At 42.9% G+C, this 12,551-nt stretch overlaps 1 protein-coding gene across 2 annotated transcripts in view; it reads left to right on the plus strand.

The window, feature by feature from the left end:
- Positions 1–827: 827 nt before the first annotated feature.
- Positions 828–12,551, plus strand: part of LOC138930955 (melanoma-associated antigen B3-like) — a 39,426-nt gene continuing 27,702 nt past the window's right edge. Inside the window, exon 1 of one of the 2 annotated variants that reach the window (XM_070291469.1) lies at positions 828–1,190. In XM_070291469.1, coding sequence (XP_070147570.1) covers positions 1,109–1,190 — 82 coding nt within the window. In that variant the 5' untranslated portion in view covers positions 828–1,108. Of the gene's footprint in view, positions 1,191–2,188; positions 2,422–12,551 lie in introns of those variants that run through there. The other variant, XM_070291471.1, reaches the window with a different exon arrangement.

Here is a 12,551-nt window from a genome sequence, read left to right on the forward strand (position 1 = left end):
GGTAGCTAGGAGGGCAGTTACTGCTGCTGCTGATACTGCTAAGTCGCTTCAGTCGTGTCCGACTCTGTGCGACCCCAGAGATGGCAGCCCACCAGGCTCCCCCATCCCTGGGATTCTCCAGGCAAGAACACTGGAGTGGGTTGCCATTTCCTTCTCCAATGCATGAAAGTGAAAAGTGAAAGTGAAGTCACTCAGTCGTGTCTGACTCCTAGCGACCTCATGGACTGCAGCCTACCAGGCTCCTCCATCCATGGGATTTTCCAGGCAAGAGTACTGGGGTGGGGTGCCATTTCCTTCCAGGGAAGATACTGGTCAATGACAAAAATTCTAAGAACTTTGAGTTGTATCCAACTGGGAAAGGGTCTACCTCAAGCACATTCTATGTTACATCCTGTGGTGTGACTGCTACATGATTGTCCTTGCTAGGCAACATTTAAATTCACTGTGATTTTTCTTTGTCTTGGAGTTTGGTTAATGTGCTGGAGTTCAGGAGGCTAGTGAAACAGCATGTGAAAAAATTGACCAGCTTAAACTGCTTTTGCCTCCTCAAAAAGATTGTTGATTAATCACACCTTGAGTCATTTTACAAGAAAGGACTGCATGTGTCCAGGAAGGAACGCATGACCTCAGCATGACCCCGGAGCCAAGATCCTCAATCTGGGGAACTCAGAGAATACAAATGTTGCCCCAAGGGCCATTGCAAAATGAGAAGTCCTTCAATAAGGAAAGCCTGGCTTCCTGTAACCTGAGTAGCTGAAATGGACTAATTGAAGACTAGCCAATTAGCTTCCAAGTTAGAAATTTCCGTGATCCCTTAGATTTCACCCAAGCTGCTGGATTGAAGAGAGATTTGATACCTTGCCTCCTGCCTTGGTCGGCCTTGCAGTAAAGCTCTTTTCTCAAAAGCTCTTGCCATAAGTATTGGCTTCTGTGCGCATCTGTCAGTGAGCCCATGTTCAGTGAGTTTGGGCAGCCTAGTTGAAATTTAGGACTTGTGACCATCTGGTTGATGCACTGTAGCCCCTGGTGGTTCTCAACACCAACTCTGAGTGGCCACCTCGACTGAGTTTGTCTAGAAAGTCGGCTCTCAGGTTCCTGTTTCCTAGCCATGGCACTCTGGGCTCCTTGGGCTTCTTTGGCTCCTTTCACTTTTAAGAAAAGGAATAGCTCCTGGATCATATATCTTTGGGGTGAGTAACCTCATTATAATGTTCCTATAGCTAAATGTGCTATATGTAGTTAGAATGTGCCTGTAGTCTAATAATCGCATCAGCACTGTGGGTTAGAGAGGACTGGACTGTTGGATGGCATCGCCGACTCAATGGAAACGAGTTTGAGCAAAGCTCAGGAGATAGTGAAGGACAGGGAAGCCTGGCATGTTATAATCTATGGGGTGGCAAAGAGTCAGACACACCTGAGCAACTGAACAATGACAACAACACTGTGGGTTAGGGTCCCACCTAGTGGAGTTTCTTCCATCTGGATAAAATCCGGAGGCTAAGATGAGAGGTTGGTTAGGGACCCTCCTAAAGGGACAGTGCAAGATGAAAGCTGCTGAGGTATTCAATGATTGGGTTAGAGCCCCAAACACTACGTTAAGGTCCCAGGTCTTTGGATTTATTTGCCTATGTTTAACTATGTCTGACTGTTATATGTGTTGAGATTGGCAAATAGGAATGTGGCTATTGGATGACTGTGACAAAATTTTATTACACCTGATATTAATGAGGGTCCTCTGAATCGGGAGATAAACACCTTGCTCCTGGACTGGAAACCTTGCTTTATGGAGGTGATGGAGTTTTTTACTCATGCCTTTAAAATGATGCTAAAGCTGAAACTCCAGTACTTTGGCCACCTCATGCAAAGAGTTGACTCATTGGAAAAGACTTTGATGTTGGGAGGGATTGGGGGCAGGAGGAGAAGGGGACGACAGAGGATGAGATGGCTGGATGGCATCACTGACTCAATGGACGTGAATCTGAGTGAACTCCGGGAGCTGGTGATGGACAGGGAGGCCTGGCGTGCTGGGATTCATGGGGTCGCTGTTAGGGACCAAACAACGGGCTCTAGGACCTGAGTCATGTTTACCAAAAAGAGACAGGATATGTGCTCATCCTGCCTGGCCAACCATGGGTTCAAAGATACCCTCAGGCCTGGGCTGAAACAGCAGGAATGAGACTGGCCAAACAGAGGCCCCCTATCATTGTCGAACTGAAAGCCAGTGCTTCCCCGGTGAGGGTATGGCAGTATCCCATGAGTCAAGAGGCTCGACAAGGAATTACTCCTCATATACAACGCCTCATAGATGCTGGGGTCCTGAAAAGGTGACGGTCCCCATGAAACACTCCCCTGTTGCCTGTGAAAAAGCCTGGGGGAACTGATTTTAGACCAGTTCAAGATCTACAAAAAGTCAACAAACAGGTGAGTGATATTCATCCTATGCTTCCTAACCCTTATACATTGCTAAGCAACTTGCCTCCAAACTACATTTGGTACACTGTTTTAAATTTAAAAGATGCCTTTTTCAGTTTGCCTCTTGCCCCCGCAAGCCAAGAGATCTTTGCCTTCAAATGGCAGGAAGACGGTGGTCAGACCTCTGTGCAGCTGACATGGACTCGCTTACCACAGGTTTTCAAAAACTCGCCCATGTTATTTAATGAGGCCCTGGACGAAGACCTCCGTGAGTATCGGGTTGAACACCCTACCATTGTTTTATTACAATATGTTGATGACCTCATGCTGGCAGCGGCTACAGAAAAAGAGTGCCAAGAGGCAACAGGTGACCTTCTCCAAACCTTGGGGACTTTAGGATACAGGGCCAGTGCCAAAAAGGCCCAGATTGCCAAGCAAGAGGTTACATACCTCGGTTATAAGATAAAACAGGGCCAGAGGTGGCTAACACAGGCTATGAAAGAAACCATCCTCCAGATCCCTGAGCCGGCTAACCCTAGACAAGTAAAAAAATTTCTGGAAACTGTGAGATATTGCCAGTTATAGATCTTGGGGTTTGCAAAAAAAGGCCAGGCCCCTATATGAAGGGACCAAAAGAAACAAGGACTGGAAATGGACTGAGCCAATAAAAGAGGCCTTCCAAGAGCTCAGGTGAGCCTTGCTAGAAGCTCCTGCCCTTGCCCTCCCTGATCCATCTAAGCCTTTCCAATTATTTGTGGATAAAAAGCGGGAGATAAAAAAAAAAGGGTACTAACACAGAGATGGGGACCATGGAAGCGACCTGTAGCTTACCTTTCCAAGAGACTGGACCCAGTGGCAGCCGGATGGCCACCTTGCCTCCGTATCATCGTGGCCACCGCGCTCTTAGTCCATGATGCTGATAAACTGACTTATGGACAGAGACTCTCGGTCTACACTCCTCATGCCATAGAGAGAGTTTTAAAGCAACCCCCAGGTAAATGGATTTCTAATGCCCGCTTGACGCACTACCAGGCCTTGCTACTTGACACCCCACGGATTCATTTCCAAACGCCCTGCACTCTAAATCCGGCCACTCTTTTGCCCAATCCGGAGAAAAATAGCCCCCTCCATGATTGTGATGAGATACTGGCCGGAGTCACAGCAATGCGAAAGGACTTAACCGATACTCCACTGGATAACAGTGAGCTAAAATGGTTCACAGATGGCAGCAGTTATGTAAAAGATGGACAGAGATGGGCGGGAGCCGCAGTAGTAGATGACTCTGGACAGACGATATGGGCAGAGGCCCTTCCCCCGGATACCTCAGCACAAAAGGCAGAGTTAATTGCCCTGATTCAAGTATTAGAGAGAGGAAAAAAAAAAAAAAAACTATTTTCACTGACAGTCGCTATGCTTTTGGCACGGTACACATCCAGGGCCCGATATATCGGGAATGGGAGTTTTTGACAGCTAAAGAAAAAAAAATTAAAAATTTGCCTGAAATCCATAGACTTTTAGAGGCTGTACAGATGCCTTGGGCTGTGTCAATAGTACATGTACCTGGACATCAGAAGGGTGACAGCCCCACGGCACGAGGGAATCGTGCCGCAGACCTGGCAGCTCGAAAAGTAGCTGATGAAGATTTCATCACCCCTGTGTTGGCGATCGGACTTCCACCTCCAGGTATGGGAACTCTGCCCCCAACCCCTGAGTATTCATCCACAGACCTTGCTTGGATCCAAGAACACACCAACCTTCAAAAAGGTAAAAATAGATGGCACCGAGACTCAGACGGCTACTTGATACTCCCTGCTCAGTTGGGACGGCAACTATGTGAGCATTTACACTTGTCTACTCATCTGGAAAAAAAGAAGACTCTGATGCTCTTTCAAACTGTGTGCCTGCGATTTCCCCGGCACCAGACAACTGTAAAGAACATAGTGCATGCTTGTAAGGCATGTCAACAGATGAGGCCAGAAAAAGGACAACATGCAGGACTGAGGTATCGGAGAAAAGGACCAGGGCAACACTGGGAAATAGATTTCACCGAGGTAAGGCCAGGTCGACGGTATCGGGCCTTGGGTGCATTGCAACCACAAATGCCCAGCTACTTCAGCAGAGCAAAAAGACACTAAAATAAATAAATAAATAAAAAGCATCTCTGCACCCGTCCAACCCCCTGAGGCTGAAGCTCCGGCATCGTCGACAAGACCAAGACAAGTCGTCTGGACCATCTTATGGATGACCATGTTACTCTGCTCCGAAGCTGCCAGCGTGAACCCACACCAACACGTAAAAATCACCTAAAAACTGCAAAATGGACTAACACGTGAGATGCTTAACTCCACCACCACAATACATCCACCAAATACTTGGTGGCCAGACTTATACTTTGACCTTAAGCCGGTGGTAAATGTACCCTGGAAGAGGGGCAAGCTCCGAAATCATGCATTCTGGGCATGTCCAAGTGCGCCCAGACATAACTGAAAGATCTGTGGGGGGATACAGGGGGGACTCTGTGCTGCCCTAAAAAAGAGTGTTGTTTTTATGCTGATCACACAAAAATAGTTAAAAAAATCTATGGCCAAAGTAAGAGAGAGACTAGCCCAACGTAAACAAAAACGTGAGGCTCAACAAAGATGGTTTGAGTCTTGGTTTCAACAATCCCCTTGGTTGACCACCCTAATCTCCACCTTGCTGGGACCCCTGCTAATACTTCTACTGATGCTTACCTTTGGCCCATGTATTATCAATAGACTTGTAGCCTTTGTAAAGGAACACATAAATACAGTGCAGCTGTTTGTGCTTTGGCAACAATATCAAACTGTGTCTCAGGACCGAGAGGAAGATTCCTCTATATGATCTAAGGACGGGGAGGGAATGTTAGGGACCAAACGACGGGCTCTAGGACCTGAGTCGTGTTTACCAAAAAGAGACAGGATATGCGCTCATCCTGCCTGGCCAATCATGTAACGCCAGCTACTCCTCTAACTGAGACAAAGAACTGCCTGTATATAAGCCGCCATACTCCTTTGTTCGGGGCTCTTGTCGGATTCTGCTGTGCCGGATGAGACTTGGGCCCTAGCATGCTAGAGATAAACTCCCTTCTTGCCCTTGCATTACCGTGGTGGACTTGCTCTCTCTCTTGGTCGGTTCGGAGATACGGGCTCAGAGCATAACAGTCACAAAGAGTCAGACATGACTGAGCGACTGAACTGAACTTGCCCCCCTGATGCGAAGAGCTGACTCATTTGAAAAGACCCTGATGCTGGGAAAGATTGAGGGCAGGAGGAGAAGGGGACAACAGAGGATGAGATGGTTGGATGGCATCACCGACTCAACGGACATGGGTTTGGGTGGACTCTGGGAGTTGGTGATGGACAGAGAGGCCTGGCATGCTTCGGTTTACGGGGTCGCAAAGAGTTGGACACAACTGAGTGACTGAACTGAACTGAAGGTGATTGCCTGTAGGTATTGTTACAGATGGATATCCTTTTTCTTAAAAAAAAAAAAAAAACTTTTATTGAGAATTATTGATTTACAATCTTGTATTTCAGGTGCACAGCAAAGTGACTCAGTTACATATATATTCAATCTTTTCCAGATTCTTTCCCATATAGGTTATTACAGAATGTTGAGTAGAGTTGCCTATGCTATATAGGAGGTCCTTTTCGGCTATCTATTTTATATATTGCTGGTTTCTCTATGTTCATCCCAATTTCTAATGTATCCATCCCCCCATGTTTCCCCTTTAGTAATCATAAGTCTGTTTTCAGAATGTGAGAGTCTGTTTCTGTATTTTAAATAAGTACATTTGTGTCATTTTTTAAAATTGATAGTACCTATGAGTGATATAATATGGTATTTGTCTTTGTCTGACTTACTTCATTCATTATGAAAATCTCTTAAGTCCATCCAGTGCTGCAAATGACATTATTTCATTCTTTTCTATGCCTGAGTAGGATTCCATGGTATTTATGTATCACATTTTTATTCATGGACCTGTAGGTGGTTTCCATGTCTTGGCTATTGTAAACAGTGCTGCAGTGACCATGGTTGTGCTTGTACCTAGTCAAATTATGGTTTTCTTCAGATATATGCCCAGATATATGGTTTTCTTCAGATATATGCCAGTCTATTTTTTAAATGTTATTGGAGTACAGTTGATTTACAATGTTGTGTTAATTTCAGGTATATAGCAAAGTGATTCAGTTATATGTACATTCATTAATTTTCAGTTTCTTTTTTCATATAGGTTATCACAGAATATTGATTAGAGTTTCCTGCACTATGTAGGAAGTCCTTGTCGGTCATCAATTTCACATATATAATGGTGTGTGTGTGTTCATCCCAAGCTCCTGATTTCTCCCTCCCTCACTACGTTTCCCCTTTAGTAACCATAAGTTTGTTTTCATCATCTGTCTTTCTGTTTTGTAAATAAGTTCATTTTATCATTTTTAAAAATTAGATTCCACATATGAGAGATATATTTTTATCATTTTTTAAAAATAGATTTCACATATGAGGGATATATTTGTCTTTGTCTGACTTAATTCGCTTAGTGTTACAATCCCTAGGTACACCCATGTTGCTGCAAATGGCATTCTTCCATTCCTTGTTATGGCTGAGTAATACTCCTTTGTGTTTACAGACCACATCTTTATCTACTCCTCTGTTGATGGACATTTAGGTTGCTTCCATGTCACAGGTATTGTAAATAATGCTGCAATGAACATTGGGTGCTGTACCTTTCTCGAATTATGATTTTCTCTGGATATATTCCCAGGAGTGGGATTGCTGGATATTATGGTGGTATTATATTTTTGTCTTATTTTCTTGGAGTATAAGTGATTTACAGTGTTGTGTTAGTTTCAGGTGTATAACAAAGTGACTTAGCTATACATACACATGTATTCCTTCATTTTCAGATTCTTTTCTCATACAGTTTATTACAGAATATTGAGTAGAGTTCTCTCTGCTATATGGTAGGTCCTTTTTGGTTATCTCTATTATATATAGTTGTGTATGTGGACTTCCCAGGTGGTGCAGTGGTAAAGAATCCACCTGCCAATGGAGGAGACACATGAGAAGCAGGTTCAGTCCCTTGATCGGGAAAATCCCCTAGAGTAGGAAATGGAAACGCACTCCAGTGTTCTGGCCTGGAAATTCAATATACAGAGGAGCCTGTTGGACTACAGTCTATGGAGTCACAAAGAGTCCAGCATGACAGTTGTATATGTTTATCTCAAGCTCATCCTCCCTCAACATTTCTCCAGTGCTAACCATAAGCTTGTTTTTGGTATTCAAAAGTTCCTTTCTATGTTCTCAATAGGTTCATTTGAGTCATTTAAAAAAAACTAGATTCCACATATGAGTGTTGTCATAAGATATTTGTGTTTCTGTGTCTTACTTAGTATGATGTTCCCTAGGTCCATCCATGTTGCTGCACATGGCATTATTTCTTTTTTATGGCTGAGTAATATTCCATTGTACCACATCTGCATTATTCATTTCTCTGTAGATGGATATTTAAGTTACTTCCATGTCTTGGCTAATGTAAATAGTGTTATAATGAAGATTGGGTGCATGTGTATTTATGAATCATAGGTTTCTCTGGATATGTGCCAGGAGTGGGATTGCTGGATCATATGGTAACTCTACTTTTAGTTTTTCATGGAACTGCCATAACGTTCTCCATAGTGACTGTGTCAATTTGCATTCCCACCGAGAGTGCCAGAGTGTTCCCTTTTTTCAACACTCCATCATTTATTGTTTGCAGATTTGGGGATGATGGCCATTCTGGCTGGTGTGAGGTGATACCTCATTGTACTTTTCATTTGCATTTCTCTGATAATTAGTGATGTTGAGCATCTTTCCATGTGCTTTTTGGTCATCTGTATGTCTTCTTTGAAGGAATGTTTGTTTATACACTCTGCCAACTTTTTTATGGGATTGTTTATTTGACACAGAGGTGCAAGAGCTATTTTTATATTTTGGAGATTATTCTGCTGTTGTTTGCTTTGTTTGCAAATATTTCCTCTCATTCTGTGAGTTGTCTTGTTTATGGTTTCTTTTGCTGTGTGGAAGCTTTTGACTTCAATTAAATGTCACCTGTTTATTTTTGTTTTAATTTTCATTACTCCAGGAGGTGGGTCAAAAACCATTTTACTAAAAGAAAAAAATACTGCTGCAACTTATGTCAAACAGTGTTCTGCCTAGGTTTTCCTCTGAGGGTTTTATAGAGTCTGGCTTTACATTTCAGTCTTTGATCCATTTTGAGTTTATTTTTGTGTGTGGTGTTAGAGAATGTCTAGTCGAGGTTCAATACATGATACAGGATGCTCGGGGCTGGTGGACTGGGATGACCAGAGGGATGGTATGGAGAGGGAGGTGGGAAGGGTTTCAGGATGGGGAACATGTGTATACCCATGGCAGATTCATCTTGATGTATGGCAAAACCAATACAATAAAGTAATTAGCCTCCAATTAAAATTAATAAATTTATGTTAAAAATAATAAATTCATTATTTTACATGTAACTGTCCAGTTTTCAAGGCACCACTTATTGAAGAGACTGTCTTTTTTGGTTTGCTAGTATTTTGTTCAGGATTTTTCCATCTGTGTTCTTCAGTGATATTGGCCTGTCACTTTCTTTTCTCTTCTTTTTTGTGTGTGCTTCTCTATCTAGTTTTGCTCTCAGGGTGATGGTGGCCTCATAGAATGAGCTTGGGAGTATTCCTTTCTCTGTAATTTTTTTTGGAAGAGGGTGACAGAATCTCTAAGTGTTTGATAGAATTACATGAGAAGCCATCTGGTCCTGGACATTTATTGGAAAAGTTTAAAATCACTGTTTCAGTTTCAGTACTTGTGATCCATCTATTCACATTCTCTATTTCTTCCTTGTTCAGTTTTGGAAGGTTGTACCTCGCTGAGAATCTGTGCATTTCTTCTAGATTGTCCATTTTATTTGCATATAGTTGTTTGTCATAGTTTCTTATGATACTTGGAGTTCCACACGAGTGTATTCTTAATGAAACCAGCCCTGATTACCTTGTTGTGGTGCAAGCATAAATGTAAAATGAGGGAGTATAAAGCAGGAAAAGTCTCCCCCCTCCCCACAGAAGAACGCACCCTAATCTGGGTGAGGAATTTTGTACAATTGGACACATTCTGGCATTTCCTCACTAAAATGTCTAGTCCTATTCTGTGTCACCCAGAATAGCAGGGAGGTAGTACTGAACTACTTTTATATATTTGTGCATGTGTGGTTGGTGTTGGACAGGGAGGCCTGGTGTGCTGAGATTCATGGGGTCACAAAGAGTCGGACACGACTGAGGGACTGAACTGAACTGATGTTAAAAATGAAATTTTACCAGGACAAATAACCATTGGTTCTGGTCTTAAAGGTAATGGGCTACATAGAGGCCTTGGGTTGAATGTGTTTCCCCTGGAAATTGCCCAGACATCTAGATTTGCTTGTCTGTGTGTGATCTCTGCTGGAGTGGTAAAATGTTTCAGTCATCTACCAGAAAGATTAAACCCCAGCATGCTCAGAAAGGAAGTGAGGAAATCAGTGTTTAAACATGTGTGCTCCTGAATTCTTCTCTCAAACTCAGCTCTGGCTGAGTTTAAGACAGCTTCCTCTTTCACTTTCTTCAACATGATGCAATCACTCTTTCACCCTCTGCCTCACTAGGTAAATTTTCAAGGTAGAGGGTGAGACAGAGTCTAAGTGTGCATATGCCCGTCTTCAGTAGACAAGCATGCCCTCAGCACATGGCAGGGTGGAAATATTAGGAGCCTCTGACCAAATGGGCTCCAGTCTTGGAAATAGTGGGACAGATTCCTTGGAAGCTGGGTAGCACACGTGCCTCTCAAGCTACAGTTTGACAGCCACATATAATGGAAAACTTTTCAGGGTTGTTTTAAGTGAACCCTCAGATCCAAGCTGGTCACCTTGAGACTGTCCATTCTTCTCAGTGGTTTCTGCAAGGAACTGATACAGGCAATGCTTTCCAGCAACCAAATGAGGAGATGGAATTGGGTCCTAAATTAAGGGGCAATGCCTCAAGTTTGCCCATTTTCTTCCTAGAAATGAACAAAGCACTCTGAGCCACAGATAGACAAGTCCTGAAGGCTTTCCTACAGCTCCCATGGATGCAAGGGCTTTCCAGGGGAAGCCAACATTTCTACCTCATCCAGAGACCTCAAGTTCCTGATAAGAGTGCTGGTTGAGGTCGACTACAATCCGTGAAGGCTGGGAAGAGGCATCAAGCATTGGTTAAAGACAGTTGGTCCAGGCTCTGTTTGCTGGCCAAAATGTAAACTATTTTGAGCACTACAGTGGAAGAAATTGGTCATTCAACTGCACAGCTCAGTTTGGGCTGATGAGTGGCCAGGAAGAGCCAAGACAGCTGACCCAATAGTAATAAATTCCATCCAGGCACCAAAATGCCAACTTTAAAGCAATAGCCTGTAAAGAGACATGTGAAGGAAACCAAGCCTCTGATGATCACCTTTCTTAAATACCAATTAATCCAAGCTTGCCAATGCTTATATAACACTCCAGTCCTGGTGGTACAGAAATTTGGGACCTGGGATTATCATTTTCTACAGAATCTGAGAATCATTAACCAAATTGAAGAGGATTTCCAACAAGCTTGAAGAATGTACAAAGAGAAATGGGGGGATTGAAACATAAAGCATTGACCAGTTTAAAGTGGTTTTGCCTCCTTAAAACAGGTTGTTGATTAATCAAACCTTGAGTTATTTTTAGAGGCAGCACTATGCATGTGCCAAAAGGAGCCTATGTTTCCAGGATGACTGCAGAACCAAGAGGCTTCCGTCTGTGGAACTCTCAGAGTAGGAATGTTGCCATGGGAGAACTGTATGAAGTCCTTCAATATGGAAAATCTGCCTTCTAGCAGCATGAATAGCTTACATGAACTAATTCAAGACTAGCCAATTAGCTTCCAAATCTGCAGTTCCCCTAAACCCTTTAATTTTACCTCAAACTCTGGATTGAGGAGACAGATTTGAGAGCCCTACTTCCTGTCTTGCCACTCCACCTTGGATTAAAGTTTTTCTCTCAAAAGCCTGTTCCATAGTATTGGCTTCTATGTGCATCAGGCAGCGAGCCCTTGCTGGGGAACACTAGTGACTGATAGGCCTGGAATTAGATTCCTCTCTTAATTCCTCTAGATCCAATGCTGTTATACTCCTCTTGCCCTAAAGCAGAGCTTGTGTTCCTGAACACTCAAAGGTATCTTGGGATAAAAGTGAGGACTCTGGATATATTCCAAGACACTTCTTTAGGCACAAAGCCTTGAAGGCTACATCAATACATGACAGGAATAAAGAAGAGAAACAGATGATAGGGACAGTAAGATCGTCTCTCTGTGCAGTGTCAGATAACCTCAATCAGAATAGCACAAAACCATCTTGGATGGCTTTTTTCCTTTAGAATTGTACTCGTATCTCAGATATGGTGACTTGGGTTCTAGATCACTGCAATAAAGTGAAAATTGCCATAGAGTAAATCATTAGGTATTTGTGGGATTCCCAGTGCTTATAAAAGTTGTTAATCCTATTGTACACTTACCAGAAGATGTCCAAAAATGCACATAGCTTATTTACAAATGTAAGACAGTTATAATAGTAACAAAGACAACTGATCAGAGCACCATAAGAAATAAAATAAGGAAAGAGTTTAAAATATTTAAAGAATTAACAATATGTGGAACAGGGACCCTAAGTGAATACATGATGTTGGGAAAACGTTGCCATAGACATGTTCAGTGCGTGGTTACCGTAAAGTTTCACTTTGTAACGAAACACAGTATTTGTGAAGCCTGATTACTTGCAGTACAATGTTTTAAAAGTATGCCTGTCAGTCAGTTAAAACAAGTCATGAAAAGAGACTGATTCTGGCTTTTGAAAAGGATGGAGCAGCATTTTTCTCTGGGAGTGCACCCCATTCTGCCCCCTGCCTTCTGTGTTATTTCCCCATCTCAGGTTAAGTCTGGGACATGAAACTATAAGGTTTGCATTAGGGACACTGCTCAAGAGTTTGCCAGGATTTGGTTTTCCCCAGGAATCTTTTAATCCAAGAGATAGACAAAATTTGGGCCCCCATAAGT

This window comes from Ovis canadensis, chromosome X (assembly GCF_042477335.2).
Source record: "Ovis canadensis isolate MfBH-ARS-UI-01 breed Bighorn chromosome X, ARS-UI_OviCan_v2, whole genome shotgun sequence".
In the NCBI taxonomy this organism is placed as follows: Eukaryota; Metazoa; Chordata; class Mammalia; order Artiodactyla; family Bovidae; genus Ovis; species Ovis canadensis.